We start from the raw sequence: 21,374 nt of genomic DNA on the forward strand, positions 1-21,374 counted from the left end.
TGCCGCTCTCTGCTACTTCTCTTGACTCTGTCATTCGGTCACCCGCTCCAGCCCAAATTGGATTTTTATTTGCTGGTGCCTGTACACACCTCATCTGCCGCTCTCAATGGCCTCTTCCACTGATAGGAAACCTCTGTCGTTTCATTTCCATCTCTCACTCTAGCCTTTTCTCATGCATCCTACCAGCTTATTCTTTACAAGAGGATTAAATTCGCTCGCTCTCTGTCTTTCCCATTTTCTCCTCCTCTTTCTCAAAGTTGCCAACATTAAATCACATTAGGGTCAATGGTGCAGTGTGGGAGTTAATCCGGGAACACAAAGAAGCTTAGGAGATGTGCCTCCTGTTCCCAGATATTATTAAAAGTCAGCTGTGAAATAACAATTTCCTCCATCAAAGCTTAAGACATATTTATGGGTCAAGTCATATAAAAATAATCATATAAAAGCAACACTATCAGAGAGGCTACGTGCACGATTCAAACTTACACAGGTCACAACTAGAAATCTTAACTCTTTATTTTTCTTTTGTGGGCTTGAGTTCAGTATATGTCTCTCCATATTCAGTAAAAGCCCAATTGTTAATCTCTCTCTTTAAAGCGATCCATTTTTGATCTTGCCACCCTCAGGGCACGTTGCAGAAGTTTGTGGACGATCTGTTTGAGACCATCTTCAGCACAGCCCACCGAGGCAGCGCCCTGCCACTGGCCATCAAATACATGTTTGACTTCTTGGACGAGCAGGCCGACAAACACAACATACACGACCCCCACGTCCGACACACGTGGAAGAGCAACTGGTGAGTCAGGCGTCTCAAATGTGCATAAATCCAGAATTGGGCGGTTTTGATGCCTCTCTCAATTCTTTAGGGATGCAGAATCTATTTTGTTGTTTGAGCCACCCACAACTGTGACCTTTGTTTCATTTAAGCCACTGCAGATATCGTCAGTACATTTTGGCACGTTTCACATGGCAGCGCTGTGCCGGTGCCAAGCTTCACCACACGCCTCTTCCCCTCCTAATATCCATTAACCACAGGGGCACATAATCTTCATTAAAACCAACCACAAGGGGCTAATCCAATTGGCTGCCAAGACTCTATCGGGGATAACTGGGCCAAAACATGCCTGCCACTTTGGAAATCTCCATAGTAACAAATGCACGCTCCCAGGTGGAGAGGTTGCACCACTGTATTAATATCTGCTGATTAATTTAGGCCACTCTGACCTCAGCGAACTCACCCTCGGAGGCCGGTAAAACTTAAATAAGCAACAGTAGACCAAATATGTTGAGAAGCAGAGTAGAGGTGGGGAAGAAAGGGAAGTAAAGTCAGCGGGAGTTAAACAAACCCTAATATCTCATTAGCCTCTCGGCCTCTCCCAAGATCCCAGCATGCATCACTCAGCCCAAGGCCAAAAACCTTAGAGGGGAAGGGAAAAATGATGAACATGATTGAAAAAAAAATAGGAAAGGATTACTTATTTTGTACAATGCCCAAAAATTTTCTCCTTTTCATTTGAATTATTGGTCCATTTGCAGCATGTTAAGTGTACATCCCCCCCTCCCCCCGGAGCATTGGGAGGTTTCGCTGTTAGATTTGCCCTCAGAATGGGCTCAAAATAAAGGGTTCTGATTGAATAGCAATCACACCCGTGATCACACACATGTTGGTGCTTATGTCAGATTTGCTTTGTGGCACCATGTGGGTGTTCTTTGGGCCTCCCCATGTCCCATCAAACTAAGGCTCGTCATCATACTTATCTAACCAGAGCCTCTACACATCACTGTTACCCCCTCAGGACTTTCTATGCTCGCACGTTTATAGGCTGGTTTAATTCCTCGAGGTTATCAAAAATCTTTAAACTAATCCCCAATTTTTGCGCTCAGATTCTGACAGCTCAGTATGAGTTAATGGCAAATTCTGAGCCTCATCCGTGTTCCATGCCAAAGATCATAATTGGATATTCCGGTTACTGCAAAAATACTACGGGATGACACCGTTTTCGTTTCTCATACGGACTCAAATAATACACATCTCAATGCACAGGGCAGCTGGGGCAGGCTTTCAGCAATTGGGATGGGGGGGGGTGCATTAATATCCCTTTGATCCTCCATCTGATCTAATCCCACCAGATTCCTTGTTTAGATTAAATATGAGTGAATGGTTCTGTGGTTGGTTTTACTTTTATAAATGCTTAGTGGAGGTTTAAATGATTATATTTTAGACACTCCCATCCACCTGCCACCCAGAAATGGTAGAGATATATAGACATTGCAGTGATTTTGATTTGCAGAGTAGGACAGTACATCCAGCCCAGCAAACAGTTCCAGAAAAGTAATTTTCATGTTTTTAATGCCACTTGAGCTCCTAAACTGCACCACAGATAAAACAGCCATGTATCTATTCAGTTTCACCCAAACGAGGACAGCAAATAAACAGACTTGTACATTTTTATTATTCTGGGCAGGCTTACTTGCACAAATAGAGTAATATGAACTGTGTTGCTGTACATCCCACAGTGAGCACCCCAGGACACTGCTGGAAAAAATGAGAAGCAGACACAACCTGGCTTTAAAGATAAAGGTTTTATTGAATTGAGCACACACATCAGAAACAGCCAGGTCTGTGTACCAGCTCTGCAATGACAATGAACCTGCTCCCCCTCCTGCGCCTGAGTCTCCTACTTCAGAGCAGAGAATATAAAAAAAATTAGCAGTTCAGCTGGCCTGTTCAGTTATTTATACTCTGATTCTGTGTCAAGGGAGCTTTAGAATCAATGCAAAACAGATCCAAAATTTAATGGGATTGGGTACTTTATGTAGAGTCCAATGTCCTGTACAGGAATGGTCATTATACCTGCAGAATAATGTCCATTTATTTAAAGGAAGTGTAAGTAAAATCCATCTATAAAGTTTATCAGGAGAAATTGATAGTTTCTCTCCTCCCTCTCTGCAGCCTACCTCTGCGGTTCTGGGTGAATGTGATCAAGAACCCTCAGTTTGTCTTTGACATATACAAGAGCAGCATCACGGACGCCTGTCTCTCTGTGGTGGCTCAGACCTTCATGGACTCCTGCTCCACCTCAGAACACCGCCTTGGGAAAGACTCACCCTCCAACAAGCTGCTTTATGCCAAGGACATCCCCAGTTACAAGAGCTGGGTGGAGAGGTGAGCTGTTGATAAGGATGGCTGAGAATGAGCGTGTGTGCTAGCAAAAACACAGAACAGCCATGTTTTATTCATGGGTAGCACTGGTCTATGGGCCGTGAGACAGTGAGGGTGAGCAAGGATTCATTTGTGAGAGTTTTGTAAGGCTGTGAGATGAATGTACAGCTTTAAGAGCCTGTGTTTGCAGTGTAAGAAATATGTCAGGATGACCTGTTGAGTCCAACATTGATATATTTTGATGACATCAGGAAATTCACTATCACTCCATGTAGTGAATGTTTAATGAAGCCAACAGTTCAGTGATTGGTGATATTCACAATTGAAAGCCTGAAGCTTATGACAGAACAAGAGTTAGGAAGTAGTGCAACAAAACTCTGACACAACAAATTTATTCATCCACATGGAAACGCAGCTTATTGACTGAAGGAGACAGTTGAGATATTGGCACTTACATAAACAGTAGGACTTGACTTCAAGACCTCATATGTACTTTAAATTAAGCATTTTAATGCAACTGTTGCGAGGGTCTGAATTGGTTTTATACTTTAGCGTGAACATTTGTAATTGGGTAGGCTAAAATATCCAAGCATGCATTCATCAAGGCATTTTTTTGCTTTTTCCTAAACAAACACATCTGGCATTGAGTCTCACAATGCCCTTTTCTCTGAAAGGCCCTTCAGCAGTTAACAGGTGGTTGCAGGTGTGACCTGTGTGCAAAGGTTATAAAGAGCATCCACTGCCTATTCCTTTGCTCCGTGTGCTCAGAAGACTTGCATCCTGGCAATTCCAGCCCACATGTCCAGTAATACCGAGCCAAGCGTCAGGCCTGTCCTCAAATCTGCTGCAGCTTACAGGAATTTAATATGTAAATAACCCAGTTTAATTAACATAGTTGAGAGGGGCTACACAGCTGCTGCTGACAGTGACTGATTACCCACACCTCCATGCAGCGCATTTGTTCTGTTGTGTTCAAGGTTGAAGTCTAAAGTCCGTCAGCGCCTGTTGATTTTAGGTGCATTTAAATCACCTCTCGGCTGTAAGAATGTTACAGTTCTTCAGAAAACTGCTGCTAACAAATGGCGATTTTCAGTCTATAATAATCCGTTATACTGGTGAGTCACTTAAGGGCACATTCTTAATGCCGACCTAAACTTCCTGCTTTTTGGATCATGCTGTGATCTGTAAACACTCATGAATGTCTCCCCCTCCCAACAGGTACTACTCAGACATTAATAAGATGCCAGCGATCAGCGACCAGGACATGAACGCCTACTTGGCAGAACAGTCACGGATGCACATGAACGAGTTCAACAGCATGAGCTCTCTCAGCGAAATTTACTCCTATGTGGGTAAATACACCGAAGAGGTGAGTGAAAAGGACATTTGGTTGATTTAGGACACATGTCATTTCGTAATATTTAAAGGAGATATTGCTGTCATACTCATTAGGACTAAAATCTAAGAGTTTATGGCTATAATCCTGTCCCAGGGAGAGGAGGAGCTAGGCCAGGAAAGGAGATGAGAGAGGGTAAGAGAAAGAAGGAGGGAGATGGGGGGTCGAGAGGGGAGGAGCTAGGCCAAGAGAGGAAAGAGTCAGGTGATTATATTCAAGGTAATTTTCTTTGTGGACTGGATTTCTTCAGTTCTCAACTCACTAGGGACCGAGCTTGAAAATATAGCCTTAAGGACCATTAGCATGCTAATGATCTAGGTGGTCACCTGAGACTTGTTGATGGGGTCGTTCACCTAGTTTCAGTTAAGGCGTCTCCCCTTTGTCCGCTGGCTGAAATGGTGTGAATGTTGTTGGAAGGAGTGGAGGACTGGAAGTGCTTCAGCCCACCACCTCTGTTTAAGGATGGTTTTTTCAATTTGACATGGATAGCTTCCTTGACACCCCTCTCAAACCAGCGGTCGTCTCTGGCCAGTATCCGTACTTCGCTGTCCTTAAAGGAGTGCCCGCTCTGTAAGTGGACTGTTGAGTCCTGACCTGAAGAGGTGGCACATCTGTGTTGCGCCATTCTTCTGTGGAGAGGTTGTTTGGTTTCACCAATGTGCAGTTCACACCATTTCAGGAGACCTGGTAACTCATCACCATGTGAGCCAGCAGACAAAGGGGAGACACCTTAACTGAAACTAGGTGAACAACCCTGCCAAGTCTCAGGTGACCACCCAGATCATTAGCATGCTAATGGTCCTTAAGGGTTAGATTTTCTAGCTCAGTCCCCAGCGAGTTGAGAACTGAAGAAACGTCTTCAAAGAGAAGAAATCCATTAAGCTGGAGAAACTCACAATGAATGCAAAGTGAGCTGAGAACTAGAATTCTTGAAATATTTGTCCCAAGTGTATGTCACATTTCTAAAGGAAATATTAAGTTTCAACACACTCCAGCCAGAGAAATCTAACCTAATGACTTCCTAATTCAAAAGTTGAAGGTAAAAAAAAAAAGACTGAATGGAGAACAAAGTCTGTCTGTCTGACCAGTCTTTTTGTATCATGTGTGTTTACCTCACCGTGGCAGATTGTGTGTATGCTGGAGCACGATGATGGAGCCAGGAAACAGAGGCTGGCCATCAAGCTGGAGCAGGTGGTGGCCTTGATGACTCTGGAGAGCTGAGGACCGCACTTCCCAGGGCGCACTGGGAAGAGACCCCATCAGAAACCGAGCTGTGCCTGAGCGAAGACCTGTCCCCATCTCCCCCCGCCCATCGTGACTTCTTCCTTGGCCTTTTTTCTGCTTCCTCTTGCCCAAAAATATTTTTAGTTCCTCATCCACACTGCTGCATAAACTAGTTTCTGAAAAAAACAAACCTGAAGGGTGGTTCGGGACTGAGGTCGGCGTCATCCACAGTGCAATGTGGGGGGGGGGGGGGTTCCTCATCTTTACCACAGGGAGCGCTTGAGGGGTGAATGCTTGAAAGGTGGCCATATTGGCAAACGTCAGTCCCCCTGCAGGAAGAAAAGAGGGGGAAAGCATTTTATGTTGCCTTCAAGAATTTATACTGATAAATCTTAAGAAAAGAAAAAAAAAAAACACTATGTTGGCTGTTCATTGCGTTGAGAACTTTTTTTCAAGAATAGAATAGTGGAATCATCTCTAAAGTACATTTTATTGTAGTTAAATATTGACGTGGGAAGCTTCAAATGTGACATCTGCAAGCCAAATGAACACCAATGAGGAGAAATAATGCAAGAATGGTTTGCCAAGTTTACACTGTACCTATGAGTGAAGTATACATATCTTCGAAATTCGGGGCAAGTCCAGGCAAACCTAGAATGTTCCTTCAATGTAGCTGGAGTTGTATTTAAGAAAGACTGATGGGGAGGGGTTAGTGCTTCTCTGAACCTTTCCTGTATTAAGATGTGACTGAGGCAAAAACTTTTCAAACCAGAGCATCCCTAATCTTTCCCCCTTCGCAGTGTTCGCACAGACCCCCCACCCCCCCGCATATATTTACTTCAAAGAAAGTGCTCATGATTTCTGCTTCCACCTGGCTAATGAGAAAATTAACCTATTTGACAAACCCTGGAGGACGCGACCCAAGTGGGATCCTCCATAAGAAGCACACAAACAACTCTGGAAGAAAGTCGCGACTGCTGAACAAAACATTGGCAGCAGTCTTTGGCCGCTTCCGATCTCGTGCCGCCTTTTGCGACGGTCTGTCAAAGCACACACACGCACAGAGACGCACATAATCAGCAGCTACGGTCCTCACTGCCCAGACAACCACACCAAACCTGGAGGGGATACGGGGGCTGACTGAGGTGAACTGGGGAAAACAAGGGATTCAGTACGGTGATGGCCAACTGCTTTATCCTGGGGCTCTGTTTGTGAGAGTAGCACTCGCTTCCTAGGATGTTCTTATTTAAAGACTTTCGTGAGGAGGAAAAAACAAAACAAGATGGACTTAGTCGGTCTGCCAAAAACCAAAGGAGCTTGAAAAATTTTCAAAATGGTCAAAGTGCCACTGAGGAAATGACTTTAAAAAACGGACTATTAAAAAGACAACCATTTCTGCAAGATGAAAATATTGTGACTGGAACTTTCTGAACCTGTGATATTTCTGACCTCAGCGTGTCAGGTTGCGAGGCTCTGCGGGCGAGGTGATCCGATCCTCCATCCTCTTTACGTCGTCCCGAATCTCTCCGGCTCTCGACACCGTTTCCTCCCTCGTGTTCAGCTCCTGACTTAACCAGTTTTCTTTACTGTTTTGCACAAGTGTTGGAGATGGTAGCTAGTTGCATACTGCAAAACCCCAACTCTTGAGTTTGTAACTGTGAGGCGCTCTTGTCTGTACTAGTGTAGTTGTCCTCAGTGGCGGTAGGGGCCGTCCTTCTCCAAGCCTCAAAAAAACCCCGAAAAAAAAAAAAAAAAAAACAGCTGAACTTGAACAGATGTGAGCATCAGGACAGGATAAACAAACAGGTAAAGATGTGTTGGAGAGAGCGATTGAGAGTGATAATGGAGGCGCCCTCCGGACCTTTAGACCTCTGCCCTTTCTTTTGCCTTGACAACGTGCCCCATGTGGTGATGTGAATGTGTGAAGACCGCCCAGGTCCACCTTGGGTCCTTTATTGGCTTTTTAAGCGCATGTAAAACGTAAACAACTTAAGAAACTTATTTAAAAAAGTGAAAAATAAGAAAATCAAGCCTTGCAATGATGATGTGGATGTGTTTTTATCTTTCTTTTGCTTGGACGAAACAGATGGGATAAGAGGATTGTTAATGTAATAGAACTATAGGTTTAGTTTAAGGTGGAACCTTTATCCATTTCAATTCCTCCCCCAGAACCACATACCTGTGTTTTTAGGCTGAATAAACCTGATATATATCTTTGCATGTTTATCTTTTTGGATGGTATGAAATGGAACTGCCTTGCTCAAAGACACTACTAGTCAGGGCTTTAGAGTCATTTACACATTTATAATAATTGACATCAATGATCGATCTCACGCCAACATGGTCTTGAATTTTGCTGTCCCACCACCGCAGATCATCAGGTTCACAGTGAAGCCCTTCACAGCTACAACATCCAATTGCAACTGTGCCATATTGTATCTGTCAAACTTTGGCAAGTGACTGTTTCTTTTAGCTTGTGTCAAATTTGCTTCATATTGTCCATAAAGTGGACAAGCAGGATCGTTAAAATCTCCATATTTGTTTGCAGAAAAAACATTAAGCATAGATAAAGCAAGGCTAGCGCCATCGTTTAGCATCTATAGATAGATTCAGAGGCCCTCCATAACAAACTGTATCTTGAAAGCAGATGTGTTCCTCACCTCTGAAGACAGTCCTGGAACGTTCCGTGGATGCGTCCCGTCTTTGTCTCCGCTCCGTCTCTTCCTGTGACAAAGGTCGTCCTTTAGCGGTCGCCCTGAGTTTCCAAGAACACAGATAAAGTTTCCACCTTGAAACTTTTTGTAAGAAGAAAAAAGTCCTCCTAGCTCAGTGTTATAGCAGGTGTTACAGAAACATGCTAGAAAATTTACGAGACCATTATTTGAAAGATAAAGAGTATCTTATCAACAGATAAAAATGAAACCTGGGGGATATACGGTGAGCTTCTCTAACTTTGTTATAATTAATTGTATACCTGTGTATGTAAATATAATGCATTCCTATTTTGCAGTCAAGAACAAAATACTATTTGTAATATAGAATAAACTTTATTATGAAACCAAACATGTCCTATGTGTCATTTGTTCCTGTCGTCTTCTTAAAAGCAACATTTAAAAATACATGAACATATATACTTGGCTGGAATAACCTGGAGGTGGCATAGACATTCGTTTTCAAATAAATAGGTGGCCTAAATAAAATACCCCGAGTGAAATTCTAACCTTGGGGATACGTGATCTATTCTGCCATAATGGGACCAACAAAGGTTTGTTACAGTTTGAAACTATGGTTGTCGTAATTCCCACCTCTATTCTGTAAATACTTTTGGATTCCTCAAAAGCATGCAGCTTGTACACTGATTTCCATCCCAGTGACAGGTGGTAGGTCACGCAGATTAAGTATCGGGGGATTTCTACATCGTGTTCATGCGCTGGATTCTCAACTGGAACAGCAGAAAGGTCACATTTTCATTTGTATCAAGTGGCTCGGTTCCTCAAATCACCACCGTTCAGCAGATAGTGTCAGTTCCTGATTCTACTGTTTAACACTTGAAGAGTCCAAACTTGAGTTTAATAACATCCTCTGAGAACTGAAAAGGTTTTTTTTGGCTTTTATCAGAAAATGCAAAATGTCCAACTAGGTTTACGCCATGAAAATGGCAGCATATTAAAAACAGCATTTCTTAAATTTCAAATAGAGGTGAAAAAACTAAAAAACAGGAGTGAAGGATGAGGAAATGGGAAGCTGTGCAGCAAAGAACAACGACTGTGCTGGAGGGTAAACCGTTAGACAGGAGGCTGAAATGGCTGATGGGACAAGAGATTGAACTGGCCCAGTGTCACCCTCCATAAACTAACCAGTGAACTGGGAATAATGGGTGGGATACAGACGAATGTTTAAGGAGAGGAGAGGGGGCCACCAAGTGTCACCCTAATTCTCTGACCAGTCAGGTGGGAATAATGGAAGGAAGGCGAGAGGCAACTGGGAGGGGTGTCGGGTTAGGAGAGGTTGGACAGAGGTAGTGAAGGTGGCAAGATGATAGAGAGGCACTGGTGATTGCGTCACAGCAGGGGTGGTTCACACACCCATGATCATTGCTGGCCTTTTCATCCCCCCTACACACAAACACACACACAGAAGCTCAGATGAGCTGGAGAAGAGTTTTAGGTGCTTTGGTAGCAATCAGTGTTAGAGGGCATGTGGGGTTATGAGACTGGATAATCGATAAAGCTGAACCTGCTGCGTCGGGAACTCCAACTCTTATTCATCCTCTGGTCACATCGGCTTAACAGACTTATCTTCATGACAAGAGATGATTAGATTTACTGTCAAAAGAGCAATTGCTAAGATTAATATCTCTCTCTCAGCTTCTGTGGCAAAGTTCTCCTTCAGAAATGAAGATGTTTGAGGACCAGGTCCACGTAGGGAAATACAGAAGCGCCCGATACATCTAAGGCTCCATTAGTAATCACATCCAAGGTAGTTTTCTCTGTCAACTGGACTGGGTTTCTTTCTAGAAGAAACCCAGTCCAGTTGACAGAGAAAACTACCTTGGATACAATGACCTGGATGATTGAGAATCTACACAGACATTAGTAATCACACTCGATTCATCTTCAAATCTAGTCCGCGGACCTTATTTCCACCCAAATAATCATGGCAACTGTTGAAATATTTACATTTTGTGACATGAAGCCAAAGGAGAGTTTTCTCAGGTGTCTCCTCCTGTGAGTGGCTGTTTGCTGAGCCGCCTGTGTGACTGGCAGATTGAGGATTTGGATTGGACACTGGTTGACAGGTCTATTTTCAGCGGCGGACTCAAAGTTATTGACAACAGCACTAAAGCAGATGGGTGCAATTACTAATATTAGTCAATTCTCCTCCTCCTGCTCCGTCTGAGTAAACGCAGCTGTCATTCATGGCAGCAGGGACAGAGAAATCAGAAACACCATCACTCCAAATCTGAATCTGTCCAGAGCTTTGTGTCGAGGTCCAGCCAGGTCTGGTGATGTGTCACAGGTCTCACATGAACCTGCCCCAGCCCTGAGAAACACACACTGCATGCTCTGGAGTCTTTATGGGCTCTACAAATCTCTCCCCCCACCCCCCATTTTAGCTCCTAATCAATAACAACCATGCAATTCCTTTTAAACTGCACATTTGCTCCCCAGGCTCCAGCACCATATGCTCTCAGAAACACAAATTACTGCGGCTTTGCAGGCCGACATGCAGACATACAGAAAAGTGATGATCTGGTTGAGGACTACACTGAATAAATGTGACTTTATTGTCTATTCAAATGTCCAGCGCGTGTTTTTGGTTGTTTTTTTTTTCCTGATAATGGATAATGGCTGTGCAACTGGCAAGTGTACGTCCTGAATTTTCCCTGCTGCTCTTTGGACACATGAATGAATACAGTGGGAGGAAATGGCGTTCAGCCAGTAATTGATTTCAATCAGCAGCGTGGCAGATGTGCACTTCACTACTCTCCCTCCATTCAAATGCCCAAATCAATACACAACATCCGGCCCACGAATGACAACATTCGGACACAATGTAACGAAACCAAAACAGATATTTGTGAATGTAATGAACATGCTGCTCTTCAAATATTCAAAGAAAAATGTGTGACATTTTAACAAAAAGGGGCATAATTGGGGTATTTCAGGCAATCCACATGTGAAGCAACTAAAGCTCAAAGCAGCAAATTCAGACTGACAATCTGAATCGAATGAATGACTATTATTTTGTTGTACGGCGAAGGCAAATGCTGATATCTGAGCAAGGAGAAATGATTCATCAGGTAGTGTCGGGCGTTTCTCAGCTGTTGCTGTGGCCAGGCAGCAGACAAAGGGCAGCCCTCTATCACAGTCAGCCACCTGTGGGTGTCCGTCTCCGGCTCCATCACGCTCCTCATTTCCACCATGTTAGGCTGACTACAATAGACAGGAGCCCATCAGCTGGCCTGGGAGCTGGCCCGCAGTCTCTGTAGACCCTCTATCGCACGACACAAAGAGGAATGGTGCCAGGAACGCCGAGATGAACACAAATACCCACCCACACCCTGAAACAAACACACAAACAAAGCTTCTCCAGTAGATTATGAATATGAATCATTATCTGTCCTAGTTTGTAGCCGACCGAGATTGAGTCTTTCCAGCATTCATGGCCCCGGGACGTCACCACAGAGGCTGAAGGGTTAACTCAAGAGGTCAGTTGATCCAACACTTAAATATGCAGGAAATATACATGTATCCCTAATGTCAGAACCTCACGCCAGACACTGGCTATATATATAAAACTACTGTATAGTCACTTACAGATGTCTGCCACTTACATAATTGTGATTCCCTAATTGATTAATCAGCAGTCGGCTGACCAGCCCAAGGCTGCGGCTGTTCCTTTGCCATAACTAATGAAAACAGCCGGAGCTGCCCACAGTCTGAGTCACAGGTGGATGGCAGCAAAGTGGCTGTTTGCAGTGAAGTGCTCTAGGTAATTGAAGTGCTCACCCACTGGTGCTGGGTGCTGAGAGAAGCAGAGGGGAGCACAGATTGGTTCGCTGAATGGAAAGAGTCCAAATACGCCTGGAAAACAAACTTTCTTTACGTATGCATAGACAAAAAGAAGAGGAGGCTTGGATGGTAGTTATCTAGGATAAGTGATAGTCAGCCGTCGTGGAGATGAGGGACAGAGTCCTGGAAGATGCTCGTGCGGGTACACACTGCATAAATAATCTCATTTCCATGCTAATAATCCTCAACTGTGCACACACGCAGGTAGAGGGGGTCGTGTGCCAGAATAGCAGGACGGAGTGGAGCACAGCAGTGTGTGACAGCTGTGTGGCACAGCTGGGGAAGACAGATAACCCTCAGCGTGCAGAAGCTGACAACACAGCCACATTCCTCCTCAGAAGACTGAAAATACCTTCAGCTGGCCCTTGCTCTCCTTCTCTCCCTCTCCTCCATACCAGTCACTCTTGTGCTCCCTCAAAATGATTCTTCCTCTTTCAAGCAGTCTCTTCTTGTCCCCATTACAACCCTCACCCCGTCAGTGTCCTCTTCATATCTCTACAGTGGACGGTGGCCTACGGAGAACACCTGACCAGGGCTCTCGGCACGCCCTGCGGCCATCCATCATCTCTTTTTATTCCGTCTTCAACAGGTGAAAAACAGGACCTTAAGCAGAAATGGAGTCAAATCCAGGCTGTAACACGGCATTCACATTCACAACTGCAATTGGTGCGTGTATTTGGGGAAGAGCTTGACCAAACCCACAAGAGGGAGGGTTTTTTTTACTTTGAAAAACACTATAAAGCATCATCAGCGTCAGGTCTAAATTCACTGAACACTCCAGCCGGTTGAGGTAAAAAAAAAAAGAAAAAGAAAATAATAAAGCAGAATTAGACACACTTGAGCTGAATGCACTCGACTACATGTGGTGGACATCAGCACACAGTATGTAAATCATCCTGGTCCGACTTATTGCAATAGTGTTCGGTAATAGTAATAGTCACCTCTAAAACACAGCCTGAGGCTCGGACGAGCTGCTCAGGGCCGTCTGGACCTCCGACAGCCTCCTCGGAGGCATGTGTTGCCATAATCGATTTACACAGCAATCACAGATCTGCATGCACAAGTGACCTTCAAAAGTCCTTGAGTGCAATTTTGCTCTGCTGATCAAAAGTCATCCCACAGAGGTGATTCCTGAAACGGTTGTTTATGGGTGCGTTTCGGATGTCGGTGATCGTCTGCCGATGCTGAATGACATTTGAGTGAGTTGAGATTTTCTGAAGATAATAAACATTCGGACAAAAACAAAACTCCTTTTATAAAATGGAACTGCTGCAACAAAGGCCATGCTTTCAGAAAAGCCTTATTATTTTGGACAGCACGAGAAAATCTTTTAACTCTGCACACTTCCTTCCTGCTGGTTCTGTGCTACATAAATCTAGATAACGTCTGGCATTTATTTTACCAGTTACCTGCAAGGGGAAAAACTGGATGAAAGCTCACAGCGTTCCGTCAAAAAAAAGAGGGATTGCAGATGGAAACCCTTGTGTGGCGCTTTTTCACTGTCGGCATCCATCCGTTTACCTCGCTGCCAAACTGGTGATGCTGATGGAAAACAAGCAGCCTCTTCAAAGGCCATTAAAAATGAATGAGAGGAATGAACAGATCACACAGCCATCTTATGCCTGCAGGTTGCAGGATCACCACTCCCGCTGTAACGTGCCTCTCCGCAACAACATAATATCCAATCCTGTGTTGCCTCAAGACACAAACGCTCACGGGGCCGCTAACGAGCCAAGCAATTAACTTTGGGATGTTCAAGTAAACTTTGTCACAACAGACATAATTAGACCTGCTGTCTGAGTGAGAGGAAATAGATTGTTAGAATTATTAATACAGCAACACATTTTTAATCAGTCTAATGAGGGAAAGAGCACGGCGCAGGGCAAAGTATTCACCCTCAATCTACTCATCGATCATCCAGACGCAGGTCTTGACAAGCTGTCATCAGGAAACGACAGTGTTACATCCACCAGCTCCTCAAAAAGTGGATATGATGGATTCTCTGTTGGATTTGACTTTTAATGGCTCCTCAGGTCAGACCGCAGCCAGACATCAGTGTCATTTAGGGCTCCAGAGGTCGCAGTCTGGATCTGACACGCAGCGTAACCAGGGATATCATTGTCAGTGGTCAGGAAGAAGGTGCATGTGCTGGGCAATTTATGTGAGTGTGGGGGTTGCTGTCTGTAAGGAAAAGGAACAGATTGACGGAGCGGAGAGGGAAATGCACTTTTCAAATATCACCTTGTCCTGCCATCCTTTACGCCTTTAGAAGGAACCGCGTGAAAATAGCAGAAAATAACTTTGGGGGGGGGGGGAAATGAAAAAGCAAAGTGGATCGATCATCTGTAGCGTTTGCTTGGCACGTGAGGAAATGATCCCATATTCAAAAACCATTCAAAACCGTATCCCAGAAATAGAGTAAATGTATGCATTACAGGGCATAATTATGAATAAGGTTAAAAGTTTAAGTGACAAGCTTCAGTGGCTCAGCTGAAAAAATAGCTGTTTCCTGATCATGTCAGTTCTTTCAGCACTGCAAGGCAAACATATTTAAAGGCTTGCTTCAGTTAAAATGCTAATTCTACTCATTATATTCCCATAGAAATGATCGCAAGACCTTCCTCAGAGAAATAACCGCTGTAAATATGATGAAATTGATCTCAAGTGTAATGGCTCTGGTCATCTTCGCATGCATCTTATTGCTTTTAAATGTATCCTCATTTCCTTTACTCCAGTCTTTTTAACGAGCCTGGCTTGGTCTTGCTTCGCTTCTTTGAACAGTAGATACTAGTGAAAGCTCATTTATACTTACAATGTGGATCACATTTAACATTTCCTGTTTGGAAACAGGTCTCATTTGAAACCTTAATTTATGCATGTCCAAATTTTGCACTAAAGGTAGGAAATTGGGCAAATGAAGTGGGACTCATTAAATAGTGGGGGAATAATGTGGATAGATGTAGAGAAACAAGCAGCTCAGCAGGGGAAGGAGTGTGGGGATTTTCTGGTCCCTGTGCTGTCCACTAGATGTTTTCTTGGTTATGAGCAAATAAAAATTACAACAAATGGGGAAAAAAAGGTGGAAAGGGTGATTTTATAGAGGGTGGAGGAAATAATACAAGAATGGAATATCGGGGGGGAGGTTGATTGTCATAACAGTATTTCACTTTGGAACAAGAGTAATTTATCATAGAATGTTCATGTCTACAGCTTTAAATTTTATTCATTCCTATTTTATTCATGCTGTTCATTTAATATCGGCCTTAGCTCAAGGACTAAACTTGTCCTGTCCAACTTTCTGATTTATGTAGTAGATGTACATCATTTATTTATTTCATGTGTCAACCTCATTTTTTCAAATACATCCAAACATAAATCAAAACAAATGCAGGCTAAGACTAATTATTTAATATGCATAACAGGAAGATCCAGAACTGACCAAAGCTGAATACTTTTGGACTGTAATTCATGTCAGTGACACAATTCCACATTATTTAAATATAGAAGTGCTGCAGCATAATGTGTGATCCATCTACTCTGTGTCAAAGTTAGTCTGACACCGACTCCCCCTTGTACTTCAAAAACACATCAATCAAGCCATTCAAAAGTGCCACAGACCTTCGACTTGTCATTGAAGGCTACTTTGTGGTGATTGATGGCCTGATGGTCTTTTTCTAAACACCCCCCCCAACACACACACACACACGTATTAATCTGCAAATTGCCCGAAAAATAGAAACAGCGATATTTTGAAAAACGATGCATAGTGTCCTCCAGCAATTCGTGTAAACACTTTACTTTATCTTAAAAAAGACAGCAAAACAGACATTTAAGAGCGTGAGTGTGTGTATTGAATGGTTGGTGGATGTTGAAGTCTGCAGTGTGTGTATACAAACACTACGAGGCTGCATTCTCAACAGGAAAGTGTCCCAGGAAAGCAAAAAGCCAGCCAACACCCTTGGTATATGTTTATCTAGCTTTTGCTCTCCATGCTGTGTTCTTGGTTGAACTTTTATCCTGCAGCCCTGCCACCAGCATGTACCCTCACCTCAGCTCCACAATGGAGGACAGTTCTGTGAAATGAGCTGGATGGTGATGAGCGATTGCAACACAAACGGAGTGGCAGGTAGGAAATGACCCAGCCCCCCCTTTGGTCAAGCATTTGGTCTATGCTCAACTATGCCAATTAGGCAAGGCTACCCAAACAAAGACGTCTCCGACTAATTGACATGATGTCAGAGGGAATGAGGATGGACATGTCTGACAATGTGTGTCAAAGTTAAGAGTGTTGGAACCAGTGTGGGCTGCTTTTGTGAGCATGCGTTTGCATGTGTGCCTACTGGGATTTAACTGGATACTCCCTTTGGGGAGTTGGTAATGGTGGTCTCTTTCTTCCAGTGTTTGCTTTGCGGCTGCGAACAGAAGGGTAGATGACCTTGTTTCCCCGAGTGCAATGATGGCTGTCCCCAATGCTGTAACACGGTTACCATCTCTCTGTTGCTGTTGTGACTCGTGTGGGGATCTGTGTGAGGTCATACTTTAAATTGGAGGAGAAAGGGCGAACAGCTTACTTCATAGTTAAATTACGTGAATTGACTTGCACATTGATTTAATCTATTCGCTGAAACCGATCTGTGGAGGAACACCGATCTGTGTCCTGCCCACTCCAGTCTCTCAGACAAACATTATTGACATGTTTAGGGCCAATCCACATGACCTCTGCTCTTTATTGGTCTATTGACGGGGTGGCTGTGCTTCAGTGATTCTGAGGGTATCCACAGGTTCATAACGAAGAAGGAAATAAGAGAGTGGCAATAAGTAGCTGAAGGACAGTGGAAGGTGTCACTGCTAAAGTTCTCAAAAAGATTTTTAATAAATCACAGAATAATTACTTTTAAAAGCTCTCAAATAGGTTGCGAACTATTTTCAACTTTTTGAAGGACGTTCAAGGAATCAGCAATAACCCTAATAAATTTAAGTTGCTGGCATTTAGTCTTTTTTTTTTTTTTTACATGAAAATGATCTGAGGGAAAAATAGAAAAATTGTTACAGTCAATAGTTCTGAAACAGAAACCTTTTATACAGCTTCCAAAGAGCTAAAAAAAAAAAAAAACACCTTTTGATTTAACATGGATGTGCTTTGGCTGATTTAGACTAATTCTGATATAGTTTAAGGTTAAAATAATAGTGTATTAAAATTGGATTAACATTGTATAAAACATTTGTTCCCAAGAAAATACGCTTCTTGCGGTCAAATTCGATAATACAAATTCATATAATATTTCCATTTTATCCCAGCGTGTGTTGTGGCAGATATTTCCCTATACTTTGTGTACATACAGTGCTGTGAGCGTACACGAGCAGGTCGGATGTGACATGATTAGTGGTTGATGTGGATATTGCTGAAGAATGACTGATATTTACCCAACCTAGTGTCATTTTCAGAAGCCTGATTTAATATGAGGTCAGGGCATGTTTGCTCATCATAGAGCGGCATTTTTTCCAAAAGTAACCCTGTGGTCTTTCCCACAGAACCTTGAGGAAAATGTCCCTGGTTACTCAAGGTGCACCATCTCATTTGTCAGACAGAGGTCAGAGGGTGTGGGTTTAGATGGGAGGAGGAACTATGGGCCATTAAAGATCCACTGGGAGGGCTCATGCATATTTGAATGGGTTAGATTAAAGGTTGGTACTCTGGCAGTCATCTGTGCCAACCAAGCTTCTTCTGTGACATGTCATTAACCCTTTAATTGACTAATGTGTGGCCAGGTTGCAGATATGAGTAAATGTAGCCCATTCTCAATGCAAATGTTGTCTGCATGTATGCATTATGCTTCAGCAAAGTCAAAGAACTAAAAAAAAGGAACCCGCGGGCAAAAGGTCAGCATTCTAACAGCAGTCATCCTGCTTTCACTTAATTTTCCATTTTGTTGTTGATGACCGACACTAATGGAGCGACCATCATCTTCAGCAACATTGGCAAAGCGCAGCAATAAATGATGGGGGACTGGAATGAAACCATTGACGTTAATAATATGCAGTATATCCCATGCAAGCAATCAAGATTAGAAATACCCTTGGGGATGAGGGTCAGCACGTCGCTTTCTAGCTATCCCAACCCCAGAAAAAAAGGAAAACATTGAGATTGGACAGGTTTAATAAATGAAGTCCACTGAGATGGGCATCTGCTTAGCTTGCAGCCCTACAACAGAGTCTCTGTTTAGGAAAATGTCCAGAGACGGGTCAAAGGAAAATCTCAGCACATCTGCAGCCTCTCTCCACAACAACAAAAGCCTATTTATTCAGCATGAGTGCAGGCTGAAAAACCGGCCAAATCTGAGACAAAGGCCCAACATCAATGACCCAAGGAGAGTAGCCTGGAGCTGAGAGAGGACTGTTCTGTGGCAGCCAGAACCAGCAACCTGGCTGGTTCCGTTTCAGCGCAGTGACCTCTACCATGTGCATCATCCAACAGTAAAATGTCAGCTCCATTTAACATGTAGACAACCGTTCCCTTTATTTCCGAACTGTTGGTTGACAAAGCTGGACTTCTTTGTTCCTGTGGTCCAGTCTTTTCCGGTCAGTTATCATTAATTACAATTTTTAATTGCATTACCCAACTTAATTACATTTGGCATAATGCTGGAAACACCTTGCGCCTAGATTTCATAATCAACTGAATGAGAGCAGTCTGTTAAAATCAAAACCTCAACTCAGGAAACTCAGAAATTCCATCAGCATGTAAACAATGCAGCTCTTGCAAAGGGTGTTCAGCCACTGGGCACCAGCTTTAGCGTTTTGTAAGCAGCATTAACCTCAAATTCATGGTTTTAATATCAGAAAAGAATGGAGCTTTGTCCTAACCAATGCTAACTAAAACATGGCAGGGCCTTCTTGCTCTGAAGTCAGTAAATAACAAAGCGCAGTGCAATATGAAAGGGTTTGTTATGAAATTCATTAAGAATGTTTGGAGAGAGGCGGAAGGGTTACGGTCCAACATGCCCGAGGAAGAGGGATAATTGGCTGTGGAGCTCGTTTAGATCCGGCTGTTGCTGCTGCTATGGTAACAGACTTGTAAACACTGACCGACTCAATCTCCTTACCAACTAAAGCTAGATACAAGTCAATCACACAGACAATTATACATTTGTGCCAGAATTAAATGCAAAAGAAAAACCCAACATATGCACAAACCCCAATAAAAACCTTTCCTTTGGTCAGAAAGACACTTGTCCTGCAGGACAGTGTTGTTCCAGAGAGATTAGGAGGTACATGGGTGGCACAGATCCCATCAGGACCCGAGGCATGCAAGCTAAAGGCAGTCAAGTCACTAACACCTACACAACACCCAGGAGAGCGTAGAATGAATTACATTCACCGCATTCAATCTCAGAGCAGAGCCTGCAGATGAATGCGCTTCATGGAAATAATGTAGAAATGGGAAAACAATAAAATTGAGGGGATTATAGTCTCTCTAGCCTCATCCAAATCCAGCTCCCATTGGACATATGCACACATTTTCAGATGCTACCTTTAAGTGCTAATCTTTTTTCTGGGAACATTTCTAATTCAAACCCTGTGGGACAGAGCGGCCTCGCAATAAAATGAAATCTAACAAAATCATATTGCATTTCACATTTAGGATATTGTGACGTGTCGATGTGAACACAGAAGTCAAGGATTTCTAGGACATCTGTCAAAGTGGACATCATTAGCTTGAGATAAGTAATTAAGTAAAAATCATTTTCCCATTAAAATATTAAAAAGTACAAACAGACCCAAGCCGATTCTTGAAAAACATTTCTTTTGAGTGAAATAAAAGCATCGTATCCATTAAGTCACAGTTTAAAGTGGTTTTGAGAAACCTTTACAAACACAGTGCACAAAAATCCATGAATCGAACAGATTTAAAAAATAACAGATCTAAACTTTCTTTGAGGGGAATTCAAACTCATTTTAATAGTTTTTGCATTGTGCATATCATCTCATAATGGCATCAATAAAAGCTGAAAAGGAATGAAGCAGAAGGACGAGGATCGTTAAACTCGATCGAAGTCGTTACTCACTGTCGAACTTTTCTATCAATACTGCTTCCATCGCCGACCATCCGATTGAGTCCCAACAGAACGATGGAATTCTAGCATTAAACATTACGGGAAAAGAATATGATAGAAAAAAGACATCGTTTCATCTGCATCTTCTCGAGTTATGCTCAGATATGCTACACCATTACCCTTTGATTAATGTGTAAATACTCCGTTTTCAGTGTTATTTGAAAATCGACCAGATGGCAGAACAGCAACAGTTTGCTCGACTGCTGATATCAACAAAGTTAAAATTTTACAATGTGACAGCACAGCTGCTTAAAACCTTACACTCAGCCTCATATCAATATTGTAGGTTATAAATCTAATCAATGTGTGATGTGTCTGAGAGCACGAGTGAGATAATGGACGGTGGACTGCCATCTCCATGTGTCCCCTCCATCTGTCGCCTGGCAAATCACCACTCCAGGGGCAGCGATCCAGCCCCACAATATGTGGAATTGCTGGAGGGAATGAGGCAGGGTGGGTCAACATCCATGTCAAGCTGACAGACAAGGGCCCCGCCACTCGGGTGGTGCGCGTCTAATTTCCTTCATGTATGGATGAACGGATAAATGAAAGCATTCATAACTACAGGCGCTGTTTTTGTCAGGGGGTCTTGAGAATAAGTCGCGACCTCAGCAGTTCTGACAGACAGACAGACGGAGCGATACCGGCAGCAAAACAGACACTTTCCTCCGCTCCTAGCAGAGGTCATTAACTGGGACAGTGATCCACGACAACAGCCATTACTGTTGGAACTGTGATCCCGCTATAATGTCCAGCCTGTGTCGATAAGACGGAATGACCCGTTTTGGCGGTCATTACATCGAAGTCAACGGGTCAGCGGCTTTGGGGATGGATGCACCAAGACCGGGGAGTCAGACAAACAGCGGCCAGGAAACATATTGTCAGTTTGTAATTACAACGCA

At 43.3% G+C, this 21,374-nt stretch overlaps 1 protein-coding gene and 1 long non-coding RNA gene across 4 annotated transcripts in view; one reads left to right on the forward strand and one right to left on the reverse strand.

Annotated features, from left to right (window-relative positions):
* plxna4 (plexin A4) overlaps positions 1-8,846 on the forward strand; it is a 146,218-nt gene extending 137,372 nt beyond the window's left edge. Inside the window, exons 29-32 of the mRNA XM_003972873.3 lie at positions 627-796; positions 2,954-3,166; positions 4,382-4,532; positions 5,685-8,846. Coding sequence (XP_003972922.2) covers positions 627-796; positions 2,954-3,166; positions 4,382-4,532; positions 5,685-5,780 — 630 coding nt within the window. The 3' untranslated portion in view covers positions 5,781-8,846. The remainder of the gene's footprint in view (positions 1-626; positions 797-2,953; positions 3,167-4,381; positions 4,533-5,684) is intronic.
* The window catches only part of LOC105417760 (uncharacterized), a 54,906-nt gene continuing 36,096 nt past the window's right edge, over positions 2,565-21,374 (reverse strand). The window contains exons 4-8 of one of the 3 annotated variants that reach the window (XR_965279.2): positions 8,444-8,538; positions 7,233-7,507; positions 5,975-6,112; positions 5,677-5,802; positions 2,565-3,206 (exon numbers count right to left, since the gene is read on the reverse strand). This is a non-coding gene — a long non-coding RNA (uncharacterized lncRNA). Of the gene's footprint in view, positions 3,207-3,229; positions 4,201-5,676; positions 5,803-5,974; positions 6,113-7,232; positions 7,508-8,443; positions 8,539-21,374 lie in introns of those variants that run through there. The other 2 variants (XR_965277.2, XR_965278.2) reach the window with 2 other exon arrangements.

This window comes from Takifugu rubripes, chromosome 18 (genome assembly GCF_901000725.2).
Source record: "Takifugu rubripes chromosome 18, fTakRub1.2, whole genome shotgun sequence".
NCBI lineage: Eukaryota > Metazoa > Chordata > Actinopteri > Tetraodontiformes > Tetraodontidae > Takifugu > Takifugu rubripes.